Source organism: Hoplias malabaricus, chromosome 7, assembly GCF_029633855.1.
Source record: "Hoplias malabaricus isolate fHopMal1 chromosome 7, fHopMal1.hap1, whole genome shotgun sequence".
Taxonomy (NCBI): domain Eukaryota; kingdom Metazoa; phylum Chordata; class Actinopteri; order Characiformes; family Erythrinidae; genus Hoplias; species Hoplias malabaricus.
Genome location: NC_089806.1, coordinates 15,478,392 through 15,494,505, shown reverse-complemented (window position 1 = coordinate 15,494,505; position 16,114 = coordinate 15,478,392). Strand labels below are relative to the sequence as shown.

At 41.0% G+C, this 16,114-nt stretch overlaps 1 protein-coding gene across 5 annotated transcripts in view; it reads right to left on the bottom strand.

The window, feature by feature from the left end:
- myt1la (myelin transcription factor 1-like, a) overlaps positions 1-16,114 on the bottom strand; it is a 77,540-nt gene that overhangs the window by 18,113 nt on the left and 43,313 nt on the right. For all 5 annotated transcript variants that reach the window (XM_066676104.1, XM_066676108.1, XM_066676106.1 and 2 more), the window contains 5 exons: positions 13,582-14,568; positions 9,019-9,153; positions 7,176-7,266; positions 2,558-2,665; positions 1,777-1,997 (listed from right to left, as the gene is read on the bottom strand). In XM_066676104.1, coding sequence (XP_066532201.1) covers positions 1,777-1,997; positions 2,558-2,665; positions 7,176-7,266; positions 9,019-9,153; positions 13,582-14,568 — 1,542 coding nt within the window. The remainder of the gene's footprint in view (positions 1-1,776; positions 1,998-2,557; positions 2,666-7,175; positions 7,267-9,018; positions 9,154-13,581; positions 14,569-16,114) is intronic.

The window sequence follows — 16,114 nt, the reverse complement described above, 5'->3', positions numbered from 1 at the left end:
ATCTACGTTGCATACACAGGGCTGCACATTGTTAACAGCAAATATAAGACCATCACTAAAAGCATTTTTTATTCTATGCACAATTGCAGGAAAATTACCCTCATGGAGGATGAGCCATAAAAAAAGAGAAGACAAAAATATCATCCATTACTCCCCTTCGAATAAACAGTCGCTTAAAAACTGCTGGATAATAATACCATGGCTGTGGATGCAGTAATAAGCTCTCTTTGTCTGATAGGAAAATGCTAATTAACATTGTGGTCAGGATTGCCACTATTATCTGTTTACATATTTTCAAAACATTCATCCAAATAACCTAGTTTTCTGTTTAAACATCATTCACACTGTTCTTCTATAAGGACCTCTTTTTAGCGTCACCATTTGTTCTCTTTCCAAAACTAAAGGAAAAAAGAAAACGAGTCATTTCACCCAAAAGGTTCAGTCAAAAGATACCTTTTTTTTTAAAAAGGGAAGAGGTCAAACACTGCTAAAGTTACAACTGATACAGTCACAATTTAATTTAATGACTTGTCCTGCACAGTTCTTTTTTATGTTTTTTGGCATTTGTTTTTGCCAAGGAGTTTGTTAAATCATTTCTCTGAAATCACAGCATTTTCTCTGGATTAGGGACAAAGACATTTTAAGCAAGAACTCATTCCTTGGGGTCTACTCTATTTAGTGATCTCTATTAAATATCTATATTCAACACTCTTAACTGTGGAAATTCACTGGAATTGGAAGCTTCACTGGAGATATAATATTTGTATAATTTCCCCAAATTTTTATTCATTGCGACACTGGCATTAGTGAAGTGTGACAAGCTCAACATTTAATAACAATAACAACGTGGCACATTACTGCCTCTATCTGCAGGTTTTGTTTGAAAATATACAGTACTGTGCAAAAGTTTTAGGCCCCTATTTTTATTTTGAGAACAAATTCTTTTATAACTGTATATGTGAGTGGGTGAGTGAGTGAATATTTTTCAACCCTGTTCCATGAGGTGCTTCTCACTTAAAAACACACTGACATTGAAGGCTCACATAGTCAGGGATCTCATCTGTAATCACTTAAATTATACTACCTCATCAAGTAAAACCAATCCAGCTTGAATAGACTTGCTCTGTGAGTTTGACCTGGGATTTCTCATCAGATCCTGCCTTTGATTCTTTTCATTAGAAACTCATTCACATCTTCACATTTGCACTTTCTATCTCAATCAGAAAGAAGAAAGGCAGATCAGTGCCGGGGCCGTGTCGTAACCCAAACTCTCTGACAGACTCACACCACACGGCTTGATTGAGATTCAGGAGGCGAGCTATTTCTACTGTAGGTGAGAAATTATCTTGGGAACTCCACCCCTGCACTGCTCTGAAACGCTTGGTTTTCCGCTCAGTGGGAAAGCTCACCGGTGTAAAAAAACTGACCTATGCTGCTGAATTCATAACGACAGCTTCACCACAGCTCAACAAGAGGATCTGAGAATGATATTGAGATGAGATGATATCCAAACTTTGGGTAAAGTAGATGACCCACTGAAAATGTTCTGTGGATTTAGTATCAAAACATTAGAATAGCACAGTTTTGATCCTAACAACAAAACGGTTATTATTATTTAGAGTAAATTATTATAATTATATATTATATAAATAATACAATTCATATTGAAGCATTTTTATATGCCACATACCAGAGAGAAGACCATCATATCCTGGATTTGGGGTCAATGCAAGCTTCCTGAGACATGTAATAAGAAAGAGTATCGGGTTTGCTCACCATCGTATCCCCTTGGCGAGGTGTCTCGTCCATGGGTCTTGTGGGTGAGAGAGCGCTTACTGTAGGCGTGAGGCTGGTTGTCGTAGCCCCCGCTGTAGTCAAAGCTTGTCTTGGAGTATTTCTCCAGCTCTTTGGCCAGGTTAGAGCGAGGTGTACTGGTAGAGACGTTATTCTTGTAACCGTACTGTGGGATCTCCAACTGTTTCACAAAGCACATCGGCCTGGAAGATAATCAAGACCTGAGCTGATTCAAAGTCAAGTGAACAGGGATATGGTTTTAGGAACATAAACAGAACCTGGCTGTATCAGTATACAGAACATCAAGAGAATGGAGTGGACACTACGTCAGAAAAGGGTTATGATCATTTCCTGTTTTAATAACTTCATTTCACAGTATACTTTTCTGAGAAAAGGAAGGTCAGTACTGGGTGTTTCATTAATAAGGACACATAATTAGGCCTGGTGTATAATAGAATGTAAAATTTTGAAAAAAAAAAAAAAACTCATTGCATTTATAGTTTTTTGTTCCAACTCTATTGAAAATGTCTTTATGTATGTTATTAAATTGCTGACACAATGCTCATTTAGAAGTACTGCATAATTACAATTCAATGAGAATAAACAAAATACATGGGATCATTGTTTAACCTTTGCTTCTTTTCAAACGGCTATTAACACAATGGAGGAGAAGGCAAACTGCCCACATCTGTCATATTAGAACACCTAAACGTTTTTTTCTCAAGCTGGGATGTTATATAAACAAGTTCAGAGAGGACATTACCTCAGCACACGGTCAGACGCTTGATTGGATTTGGTGCCATCACAGGTCTGGTGCTTCTCCTGAACCTTAGCCATCTTCTCAGCAGCAGCTATCGGACAACCCGAGAGACTGCAACACCAGCAAAACAACTGTTAATATAGTACTGACACTCCCTCCAGTGTGCAAGGAACCACATGCACAAGCACACATTCAGTACACACATACAGTGCTGTGCAAAATTCAGAGACCACCCTTCATTTATATTCAGCCAAACAGCCAGCAAGAAAAACCATGAACATTTTTTTGATTAGTTTTCGGCACAGATATATTTCAATGCCGTCAAAGTTCAGTTTTAGACTTTCGCTGTATTTTCTGCTTCTCCTGATTCCAATAATCACAAAAAATATTTTGAGATGTTGAGGTTGAGGGCTCTGGGCCACCAACGGCTTCTTTGATTGGTTTAAAATTTTTTTCTTTTTTATTTGGTGGGTCTGAAAGGATGTTACAGCTACACGTCCTTTCTGACCCATGCTGATGTGTTGTTTTTTCACAGTAGAAGAATGAACAGAATTACTTATGTATTCTTTTTAGATCCCAAAAAAGAGGGATTAATTTTGTTCTGTTTCTTTCTTTAACTTTTCTCCTTCTCTCTGTTCTTTCTATTACCTCTCTTCACAGAGGATAAGAGGGAGAGATTTAAACAGTAATGTAATTAATGACTGTTGCTGTTAAATAAATGAGAAGTGGTCCCTGACTTTAGCACAGTACAGTACAGTGTTCACATGTACTCAGTATGGAAACACAAACACACACACACACACACACTTCCAAAGGTTTTAAAGGAATATTTAATAAACCTATAAAGGGGTGAGTTAGTGGCAGTCAGAGCAGGACGACTCCTTTTGATATTAAATTCCAGCTGACTTCCAGTGTTTGCCGGATCATTGTGTGCATGTGTGGGGCACACAGGGATATTTACGCATGAATTATGCATCTCCTATGTCCTAGTTGTGTAGCATGAAGACTGGGCTTTGCAGATATCTGCTGGGCATTTGTGGCTGACTGGCTTCAGAGAGAGATCTTTACAGCCAGCTACTGCAATCTCTTTAGAGAGAGACTCTCTCTCTCTCTCTCTCTCTCTCTCTCTCTCTCTCTCTTTCTCTCTCTCTCTCTCTCCCTCTCTCTCATTCTCCCTCACTCTCACCCTGTCCCTTACTTTCTTTCTTCTGCTTTCACTTTCTCCAGTCTTCTTTATTTATTTTCTCTCTCCTTATTTGTTTTTCTACGTTGCTGTCTCTCATTCTCACTTTCTCTTCACCATTTTTCTCTCTGTATCTCTCTCTTTATTTTTCATCCTTTCCCACTGCTTTTCCATCTCTATGTCTCTCTTTTTTCTTTCTGTATATTTATCTCTCTTTACCACCACCCCTTCTCATTTTCCTCTTTCACTCTGTTCATCTTTGAATTTCTCTCACTATTTACTCCCTCTCATTTTCCATCTTATTCACTTTTGCTGTTTTTATCTTTACTCCACCCTCTTTGTTTTTTTTTAAATATCTTTCCCTCTCTTTTCTCCTTCTCACAGGTGCCTGGCTCTCCTCCACTGCGCCCTCTTGCCACACCCTCTTGCCATATTCTCACCCTCATACTCTACATCTCTCTCTTTCTATTTCCATTTGCACACCTTCACAGTTAGTCTTTCCCTTTAATTTAACCACACACACACACACGCACGCGCGCACACACACACACACACACACACACACACACACACACACACACACACATTCACATGCTAAATACTTTCTCAAAAATAAACATACTTTTAAAAAAGCAAACAACAAACAATAGCAAACGAGGACATGCTCCAGGCTGCTGCCCTGCAGATTCAGGTGTGTTCTGATAACTCTGTGAATCGCTGCAGCACTTCATTCACACCAGAGTGACAGGTACACAGAACAGAAGGACTGCTGTCAATTTGCAGCATTGCCATGACAACCAGGAGGAGAGTACCGGCAGGCACATACTTACAAACACATACAAACATATACTTACAAACACATACATACATACATATATGCAGCACAGTGTGTGAGCGGAACATTTTCCCCCCTTTCTGAGTGTGTTTTTTCCTGGTATCACCCCACCCCCCTCCCCCCACTTGCTTCATGCCTGCTCTGTGTGTGTATGTGTGTGTGTGTGTGTGTGTGTGCGTCCCACCGGAGCTGTTCTATATAACATGGCCTGCAGCAGGGAACAGGGTGTGTATGTGTGTGTGTGTGTGTGTGTATGTGTGTGCTTCTATCTGAGAGAGTGAGAGCATGAGATCAGAGGTGTGTGCATGAGCAGGAGAAGCATCTAACACTACGTGAGGGTGTGGGTGTGTGAGCATATGTGTGTGAGTTTGTGTGTGGAGGGCGTGTATTTATTACCTTGAGGAGATCTTACATATGTGCCTGATTCCGTATTCTACTATGTGCCATCCCTGACTGCCTAATAATAGCATTCTAACAGGGTTATTCCAAAAATCTTCTTTAGATGTAAACGGTGCGAATACTGTCACCAAGTTCAAAACATGTCACTGACAACTATATATATCAGTGTAAGATAATGTCAAGTTTTCCGCCTTGAGATTTGATCCTGACTCTTGACATGTGATGAATTCCAGATATTATTTGAAATGAATTGTCAAAGCTAAACCGCTTGAATCTCATCTATGGCAGTAAAACAGAGCCAAATGGTTTAAAAACCAAAAGAAAAGTTTGAGAGTCAGAATGCAAAACCCAACAGAACAAAGTTAAAATTAGTCATTTATGTGAAAACTTTTATGAAGAGAGTGAGATGAACAAATGAACGTTTATTTTTCAGTTCATTCACCCGTAAATGTGTGGGCTTCATGGTCAACTTTTCATTTCTTTGTACAGAGCAGTTTTTCAGAAACTAAGTTTTGGACATGACATTAGCAGCACCCATGATGATGTTGTCATGGAAATAGTTTCACAGGCTCTGTGATTGAAGGGTGCAAAATTCAGACATATTATGAGGGGAGATATGTTTTTCCCTGTCTTATGTTTTATTATTGGTGTAGAGCCTGATGGAGTCATCCTATTAAATACCATCCATTATCTGTAACCACTTATCCATTTCAGGGTCACGGTGGTTCCAGAGTCTACCTGGAATCATTGGGCGCAAGGCAGGGATACACCCTGGAGGGGGCGCCAGTCCTTCACAGGGCAACACACACACATTCACTCACACCTACGGACACTTTTGAGTCGCTATCCACCTACCAACGTGTGTTTTTGGACTGTGGGAGGAAACCAGAGCACCCGGAGGAACACGGGGAGAACACAACAACTCCTCACAGACAGTCACCCGGAGTGGGAATCGAACCCACAACCTCCAGGTCCCTGGAGCTATGTGACTGCGCCACTGTGTTGCCCTCTATTAAATACCACTGTATCCTAATTGCACTCTTAATACTAATACTAATAATAATACTAGTGTTTGAGTATGTACTATGTATAACTAGTGTTGAGTGTAGTGATGATGCATACTATTGTTCCACAATGCAACAAGTAATGGAACAGGGGAGCTTCTCGTTTCTGGACAATTTTGGCCTAGTCGCTATATAGTGCACTGCACAGATTATGAAACTTATACTACCGCACACAGACAGTGCACTAATTTTAGATGGGCAACACGAAGCTTATATTGATTAAAAAGTATTTTATTAACTGACACATGATGCACTATTTTAGTAAACAAGCCATTATTTTCTGACCTACACTGTACACCACACAGTGTGGAGGTATATATTTGAGTTTCAGCTTTTGAAAAAAATGACGAACAGTGCTGCAACTGCACCTTTGATATGACGTATTTTGTCATAGCAACACTTCATCACATTTCTTAGTAAGAAATGTTAAAAGTATGTTAATATTTTACGGTCTACCCTGCCAAGCTGAACTCTTAAGGTTAGTACACAGTTTATACGGTATAGTATTAGTGTGTGGTACACAACTAGGGTGTAACTCTAGTTTTTGGATATAAAAGACCTCATGGAACTGGCTTCTCTCTCTCTCTTTTACTCACTCACTCACTCACATTTACCACTGTTCATATATATATATATATATATATATATATATATATATATATATATACAGGTATCGGTCAGTGCTTAGGCATTTGTGTATAAAGTATTTGTGTATGTAGCTGTGAAGTAAAGTGTACAATTTAGTAGTACTTTAATAGTAAAATATACTGTTGTCAATTTAAAAATGTACAACAGCTTATAATTTTTTTATTCTCATTATTTTCTTCTTTGTAAGTCTATCTTTATTGAAAATACTTTAACTGTGCTGTTGTGATGAAAATTAATTTCTGGTTCCATTAAGGAATAAAAAAAAGGTAGAAAGCTTTGAGGTGTAAATATAAGCATACGCCTCAATTCCCCAGAAATCCCAGCAAATCTTCACAACTGCAAGGTACTGACACATATGTCTCCCCCTTTATTCAAACCGTCAAAAACACCAAGGTTTCCTAAGTCAGTGCATGCTTTACACAGCCTCAGTCTAGACTTACACAGACTTAAACAGACCGCTTGTCCAGCCCCTCAGGCCCAGGGGTCACTCACCTGCGGTGGGAGTTCCTGTTGCTATTAACATGGCCACGTCCCGAGCAACCAGGCGTGGGGCACTTTAGAACATTCTCATGCATTGCAAGAACTTTGGAAAGACAGACGAGAGAAAGCCAGAGACAGTGTAGGTTAGAAACACACAGTGAGAAACTACCAGCCGTGCCTTCTTTACGGCATATTAGTTTGAATTAGTCTGCAGGAAATGTTAGGCATCATATCCTCAGTTTGAACAAATTACAGCTGACCTGAACAGCATTCGTCCAGTTATGAATACTCAGCAGTGTCTTTACATGCCTTAAATCCTCACTGGCGTATCAGACTGAGTTGCTGAAAAGGCATTTTTGATGTTACTTTTAAACGTACAAACTTTGGCCATTTATAATTTAACATAATACTGAGTATATTTAATGAAACTATTACAAATAGCAGCATAAATACATAACCAATGGGATTACTGTAAAAAGTAATATTTAAATATGATCCAGAGTTTGAAAGAAATGATCTAAATTGCAAATAATAGGGCGTCACGCTCAGCCTTTAGCAAAAATTACAGGATATAACATGACATTTATGGCCCGATATCATGTCCATTGCTAAATATGCAATTTCCTGCTGCTTTTACAACATAACATTCAAAACGTTTCAAATAACTCTACAACTTTGAAACTGCCAGGTATCTAAAATAGATTTCTAAGATTTCTAAGTTGAGGTCAAAAGAGTTAAAGAGATGAAGGCTTCAAATTATATATAAGGAAAAGAGTACCAACATAACACTTAGATTTAAACCAGCTCTAAATGAAAGAAAAAGAGATCAGGCCATGCAGAGAAGCCAGCATGCAACAACATGCAAACTAGTGTTATATTACTGTCATAGAACAGATAATTAGATTCAGGCATGCTGCCGTAATTTAAGTGTATAGTTCTATAGGGGCACAGAACCTCAAACAGCACAGAACTTATGGAAGTAATCCATTTTAGATTTAATTGATTCTTTAAGACCAATGGGTTATAGCTCTCAAAGGTAAAGTTCACCTTTTACAAATTTCGCCATTATTCTCTTATCCAAAGTGTATTATGTCAGTATAGTGATTTATAGTGGAAGCAATCCAGGCCCATATTAGAATTTTATGTGAAGGAAACACATAACATTTTATAAAATAAGTTGAACTTTTTATTTAGACTGAGGTCAAATGAACTGGAAAAAAAAATCATGAAGAAGTTGATCACACCCTTCTACTAAATTTAAATAGTACAGGTGTAGCCTTTAGGCTCTATATGATAAGTTCAACAGATTCAGTCCGACTGATCATCAGCTGCTTTCAATCACATGCAGATGCAGATCATCCTGTTTACAGTGACTCAGCACATGCGAGAAAGTTGTTTACAGACTGTGCGAACAGTTACAGAACTAGCACCTAGCTCCTGATACAACGACCACAAATGCAAAAGACCACTGAAGTAGTGCGCTATCCTGTAGTTATCATCATGTCCATCTTAGGACCTCTGTGCCTTAACAGGATTTCAGAATGGGAATAATGAATCAGTGCTGACATGCTATAATTTAAGCACAGCAATTCAAAGCTCAGCACGTGTTGTTCCTGAGGCCTTTTTTTCTACTGAATGTCCCTGGATCCTCAGGCCATTAAGGTCATGATGTAAGTATAAAATTATGACACTACTTCAGTGGTCTGTGAGCAAGCATGTTTCCAAGCAACACAACAACCCGCTTAAACAAATGGCATACAAACACAACAGCACACTCATACTGCCCGGAGGTGAAACTACACCCTCGGTCATCTCCGAGGTGCAAATAAGAGCTAAACAACCACTGTGTCCTTACTTTCTGGTGGTACGCGGTCTTTGTGAGGGCAGCCAGACAGACTTCGGTGATGCGGGTACAGCCCAGTCACATGACCCGTCCCGTCACAACCTGGGGTGGGACACTTGCTTTCTTTTTTCTCGGCCCTTGAGGAATCTGCAAAAAGGCACATATACATTAACATTTAAAAACCATCTCACAGAATGGGGCTACTGAGAATGATAAAATTATGTGTTTTCAGTTGAGGGTTTCAGACGATAACTAGAAACAATCTTAGCACCAGAACTGATCTAAAGCATCATGTATTTTAATAGCTGTGGAGCCACACACAAACCAAAAATCACTGTGAACCATAAAGAGTTGACTCTAGTAATGTAAAACACCAATGGACCCTGAAGGAGTCAAAACACATTTGCTAAATAAAATGAAGTTGCTCCTCTTTATGGCAGTCTGCTGGATGAGTCTGGGTTTAATGGAAGCCAGGAGGACACTACTCGCTCTAATGCATAGAGCTGACTGTAAAATTTGGCAGACGAAAGATAATGCTTTATTCTTCATGACTTGGGCCTTTTCTTTCCAGCGAGAGCTTTAGCATGCAGTAAGATTTTATAGAATTGTATGCTTCCAATTTTGTGGCAACAGTCAACAGCTGAAGATGCTTTATTGTTTCAAACTGACAGTGTCCCTGTACACAGAAGTCAATAAAGAAATGGTTTGTCCAGTTTGGTGCAGAAGACCTTGTCTGGCCTGCACTGAGCCCTAACCTTAACTTAATCAAACACCTCTGGGATGAATTGGAACACAGAATGTGAGCCAGACCTTATCGCTCAACATCAGTGGGCGACCTCCCTAATGCTCTTGTTGCGGAACAGAAGCGAATCCCTAGAGCCGTTTTCCAAAACCTAGTGGAAAGCCTTCCCAGAAGATTCAAGGCTGTTAGAGCAGCATGGGGAACAAACTCCTTTTTTAATACCAATGGTTTTGGAAAAGCACATACTAATGTGACATTTAGGTGCCTACATGCTTTTGTCAGAGTGGGGTAAATAACAAAAATCAAAGTAATATATCGATTTTTTACAGTGAAAACTATAAAACACATTTAAAACGCGTGTAAATTCAGGGCGACTGTTTTTGTTCTCTGCATCATCGCTCCTCATATGGCAGTGAATATGTTCCCATGCAGTGGGCCACAGCCGCAGCGACAGACACATTCATTAACCCTGCTAAAAACGAGGCTGTAAAGAGAACTGACAAAATCTGTGAAGCACATCTGGTTATCCCCTTCAATGTAGCATAAGCCGTTTCTGTTGTTTAAAAAAATCTGCTCAATTGTTAGTTTGTGACGTCTGTGGAATGTAATTTCATATTTCATTATAAATGTGCATTAGAAAAGAGATAATACAGGGTGACTAGGGCTGATGTCTAACCGGCTAATCAGGCCTTCCTCTATATCCATGCACCATTATTTTTTAGGTGAATAGCTACTATCTCCTCGGGGAGGAGGAGGCAGCTCTGATTACGCCAAATCATACTAGTAATAATTTTGCAAGAAAATAATAATGTGTGGGATTTTAGACCTTTAAACCTAAATTTACACCTAAAATAACATTTTTTGTGACCTAAATTAATTTTTGCCTAATTTAACCCTACCCGAGTTTTTCCCTGTCACAGCCCACACACTGATGAGACAGGGCGTGTACTTCAACTACAACCTTTAATTCTGCACAGCATTACCTTACTAACACAGCTTTATGACATTCACAACATGATATCATACACCACTGTACACTCACTGAAACTCCATAATTCTTCATTCATACTTCTCTTTTTTATACAGACTGCTCTTTGAACTGTTTTTTGGTGTAAACCATCATCCATGGCACTGGAATGTGCGTCAGCTGTAATCGAACCCTTTGAAATACTCACCACATGAAATCTGATGCTACAACACTTCTACAAAACCTTACATTCTTCACCATGATCCTTTTGCAATAAGGATATTTATCAGCGTAATGATCTGCCTAAGCACTCCTAAATGATACGGTTCCCATTTTCTAAACAAATGGAAATTAATTGTATCTGGGCTTTTGACCTGAAGTGATTCACTGCTTAATTGGCCAAGGAGAACTCTAACAGAGATGACACAAAAATGTTATTCTGGTGCTGTCTGATCTTATCCTTCACCTTTCTAAGCAGCAATAATATGGACAGCAAGTGAGACCATTAAACAGGGCAGTTTTCTTATAATTAACAGCCACAGTGCTTCCAGGTGATGACGGATGACTTCGTGTGTAATTCTACATTAATGTGTTTATGTGCCCTGGTGATGTGTTTTGCAGTCTGCTTTTGTCCCCTTAATATAACAGATATTTTCATACAAATAGATGCATAACGAGACAGTATCCTAGGCTCCTTATAAAGCCTGGCTAGCAGCAGAACTATTTAGCCTTTCACACTAAGCAGGTTGCTAAGCCGTGTAGGCAAAAGACAAGGCCCGTATTACATTGGACAGTATCCAGAGGTGAGCGGAGGAAGAGCTGGCTTCTTAGCACGGTAACAACCCTTTGTGAGATATTATGCTGATACAATGTGGCAGATCCTTATGGATAATAATAAGAGCTGGTGGTGTGGATGGCTCTCTCCCAGCAGCGGTAGGTGTGAATCGAAGCGGATTCGGAGAAATAGGCCGTGGACAGAATCCTGGGGATGAGATTTGCTGTCCTAACGGGCCGTGCAGATTGCCATTACTCATGCTTGACAAGGCGAGCCTCTGATGTTACCATGCAGGCCCATTTTAACAACATAAGCTGCTGCTGCTACCGCTGTCACTGCCACTGTGATCTGAGCGTATGAGTGCGGCCGAAATAACGCACCTGTCCCAGTCGAGGACTTCTGCAGCTAGCACACAAACGCCACTGCTGCACTCTGCTCAAAACCAAGCTGAGTCAACGGCTAAGACTGAACGCAAAGATGGAGTGGGAGGAAAACATCAGTTTTCTAAATCCTACACCACAGTCCATTTCATTTCTGTGACACATTTCCATATTCAAGACATCACTGAAGTCACAACAGCAGTTGAGCAGAGCTCTGGTTTGAAGTTAATACTGCCATTATATGCTATTGCCCACACAGAAAGCATATATCGATCCACTGGCATAAAAAGGCTGGCACACCACTGACTGTAGACCACTGCTGGTCCACCACCGGACCACTCGGATTACTGTCCTGTACAGGATATAACTCATTTATAATCTCCTCAAACAGATTTTACATTCACAGAGACTTTTATTCTGCAAAACAAATGAATACAAATATTACCAACAACTATGAGAGATATAATAATGAGTATAAGCCTGATATAAAATGATTACACTGTGCAAAACACTAGCGAACCTCCAACTTTGCCCTCAGTGGGCCAACAGTGGTCCACCATCTCCTTGCTATCAGGGTGGAGTTATATAAGTTTCTTTTGGGAGTAACTCAGAAACAGATCCTTAAAAGAACAGTATATTACATTTTTACCTTTAAATTACAGCTTCAAAATCACTGTAAAGCTTTATTGACCTGTAATAATGAGAATAGAGTCTCTGTGGGCTCAGCACTGTAGAAATCACACTACTTTTGGAGAACCTTAGGAAACCCCTCCCTGTCCCCCCTCCCCATTAATTTCAGTAGAGTGCTGTTAAAATTAATAATATTAGGGGAGACCCAGAGGGGGAAAAATCTTACCTAGAGTTCCATTAAATATTGACATTTTATTCATAACTGTATTATTGTGATTTTGCTTTTTTTGGACTGAATCTACATGAGGACCAGGACATGCATATGGAATTATGTTTAGCATGATTGGCTATTTATTTCTAAATAAAGACTGAAATGGCTTTTTGGTTTCCAGCTTGTACAGATGTGTAAATGTTTTCGAGAGTTACGTAAAAGTAAAGTCAGACAGAATTAAATTACCTTTTTCCTTTTTGCATAATTACCAAAAACACAGTTCCTGACCCAATAAATTATCAGTACAAACGTAAGCTTCAGAAACTGTTTTCATTTGTGTGTCTCTTGTTGTTTTTGACTTTCAAACTCTTATGAAAGGGACTCCTGTGGTGAGCCTGGAGGAACAGGGTGGTCTTGTCCTTAAGGTAGTGCCTTGCACCCAGTGGAACCCAAACGTGAAAAGAGAATATACATTTCTTTCAAAATACCAAGGGAATTAACAGAGGTGGTACCTCAACCAGGACTGATGTTCTAGCAACTGAGCAAACCCGGTTTAAGTATCACCTCGGGTGAGTTGTCGGGATGGTTTTCTCTTGAGAATGCCCATTCGGGTTTGGCGAGGTGCAAAGAGCAAAGGCTAGGCTGCCTTGTTTCTCCATATTCGGGTTCCCCAGGAGGCTTTGCCTTTAACTGTGTTCCCATGCTTAAGGGCAAGACTGCCCTGTTCCTCCATGTTGGATTTCCCCCACTCTTATTTTTCTGTCACAACAGGAATGTCATTTAAGATTCTGTAATTTAGAAACAGTGCTTTGACTGCACTTAAATGTTGGATTATAATGGAGTATATAGCATTATGTTTGTGAGATATACCTTTAGGGTAATATGCTCTCTTTGCTCCATCATGATGGAGTCGGGCTTTGCGGTCCTCCGCTCCGCTGCTCTGTCTGGGACTGTGTTCCCCATGTTGTCGAGGATGGTCCCTGCGGATTACCCCATGCTCTGAAGGCAACATCCTGTCCCTCATGACCTTGGCTCTCTCAGACTCCAGTGCAATAGCCTTCTCTAGCAGGGACAGATTCCCCTTGGTCATGTCAAATGCTTCGTCTGAGCGTTCTGATGCCACAGATGTGGTGTCTTCATCCCCTTCCTGGACGGAAATGCAGTTGGACGGATATCCCCTGGACCCTGGACTGAGCTGCTCTTCCAGCTTCATCAGGTTGACCATATCTGAGTAGCTCCTCTCCAAGGTCCTGGGCTGCTCCATGGGGCCAGACTGGCAGCTTTCGTAGCGGGGCATATGGAGCAGTTGTTGATGATGTTGCTGCTGTTGGTGATGATGATGCTGCTCGATATGGTGATGAAGCATGGGCTGTGGTTCAGCTGGCTGGGTCTCACTAAGCTTGCGGGCCAGATCGAAGCACTGGTTCCTCAGGCACTCCAGACTGCTGAGGCACACCTCTTCCTCGTTCACCTCAGCCCGGCCATTGTGGGCCTCGGGGAAGCCCTCATCTGGCAGCACTGCCCCATGGCCTTGGGCCAGAAGCTTCAGAGAGTCCACCGTCTCCCGAACTACATCACTGTCCAGGTCCACGCTCAACTCGCCTTTGCGGCTGCCGCGCTCTTCCTCCTCTTCCTCGTCATCCTCCTCGCCCGCACTGTTGGAAGAGCTGCTGTTCATCTCTGACTCCGTCATGGCCTGGTAGGCAGCATCCTCCGCTATCTTGCCCAAGTTTAGCAGGGACTTAGCCACCAGCTCGTCGTAGTTTTCATACTCTTCGTTGGGTGCGTTGTTGTTGTTGTTGTCCTTCTCCACCATCTGCCCGGGCTTTGATTGTCCACAATTGGGATAGTTACTCTCTAATGAAAGAACAAGAGATGAACAATTTACTTTCCTATCAAGGTGATTTTATACGTTCAGTTCAAATGGTTGATGCTCACAAGAGAGTTCTCCTGAAATTGAAATGGAATTCGTCCTCTCTCCGAGGTGCTGGGAGGGGATTTATCTCAAATGCGTCTTGATAAGTTGACAAATGAAACGTCAAGACTCGTTGTACTACACTGCCTGAATGCTCTGCATAGCCAAAAGGGGTTACTGGCCTTCAAATCAAGATCTGAGTGGGTCTGAACGCTAAGGATCACATTATGAACGCAACTGTCTCAGGAGAAACTGAGTTTAAACACTGTGTCCATGACAAATCTGTGACAAGTGTGGGCAGTTATACAACATGAATAGAGAACGTAAAAATAGAAATACAGTGACATCTATGGAGGATGAATCGGTCACTGGAACGACTCACAAATGTCCTTTCTTCCTTCTACAGATAGCATAACCTGGAATATTTGTATGTAAACACACCCAGCATTAATATACTGTGAGAAATAGCTTTCTGACTTGTACGACGACATGTACGCAGCACAGCCAGCTCTGGAAATCTCCCATTTCCCCTTTAGGGATTTCAGTATTGCCTGTATTTGGGACACGGCAGGATGAGACTGCAGGGATAAGTAGAGGATGAGGTGCTCCGTTTCTGGAGCCAGAAATATCCTCAGGAGGAGCCCGTTACCACATGGGAGGGGAGGGGGAGCTGAGTGTATCTGACACCTCCAGTAGAATGGCAATGTATGTGTGTGTGTGTGTGTGTGTGTGTGTGTGTGTGTGTGTGTGTGGAGGGGGGCCAAAGTTAATAACTCAGAGAGGCTCCTCTCTCCATTGCCCTGGAAGGCACTGTCAGAAACGATTGAGGAAGTAGGAGAATGAGGCTGAGACGCATACTAAGCAAGCAGTCACATCTGCTGCTCCCCAAGTTCAAGAGGGGAGTGAGGGGATATTCCCAGTTCTCCCCAGCACTGTAGTCGGAATACTAAGTGATCCTTGTCCACTGTAGACTGGGCAATGATTTGAATGTAATTCAGCCAATTAGGTGGCCCCAACAATGGCTGACCCTTTAAAACACTAATGAATAAGAACAATAGTGACTTTTGAGTAAGGTTTTTATTTCTTGAATTAAATGTCTATTTATATTGTGAGCAGTGAGAGTGGATAGGGTTTATATCCTATGATTATTTAAGTGTTTCCCATTCCGCTCACAATAAGAATCCAACCGCAAAATGTCCTATCTAGAAGCATTATATAAAAATAATACAACAAACAGGTCCCGTTATTTGTGGTCTCGCAAAACAGGCATAATATATAAAAGGAATGGGAATTCTACACAGTTTTATTCATTCACTGTCTGTTATACAATTCAGGGTCACGGTGGGTCCGGAGCTTACAAGGAATCACTGGGCACAAAGCGGGAACACAACCTGGAGGGGGCACCAGTCCTTCACAAGGCGACACACACTCACGGACATTTTTGAGTCGCCAATCCACCTACCAACATGTGTTTTTGGACCATGGGAG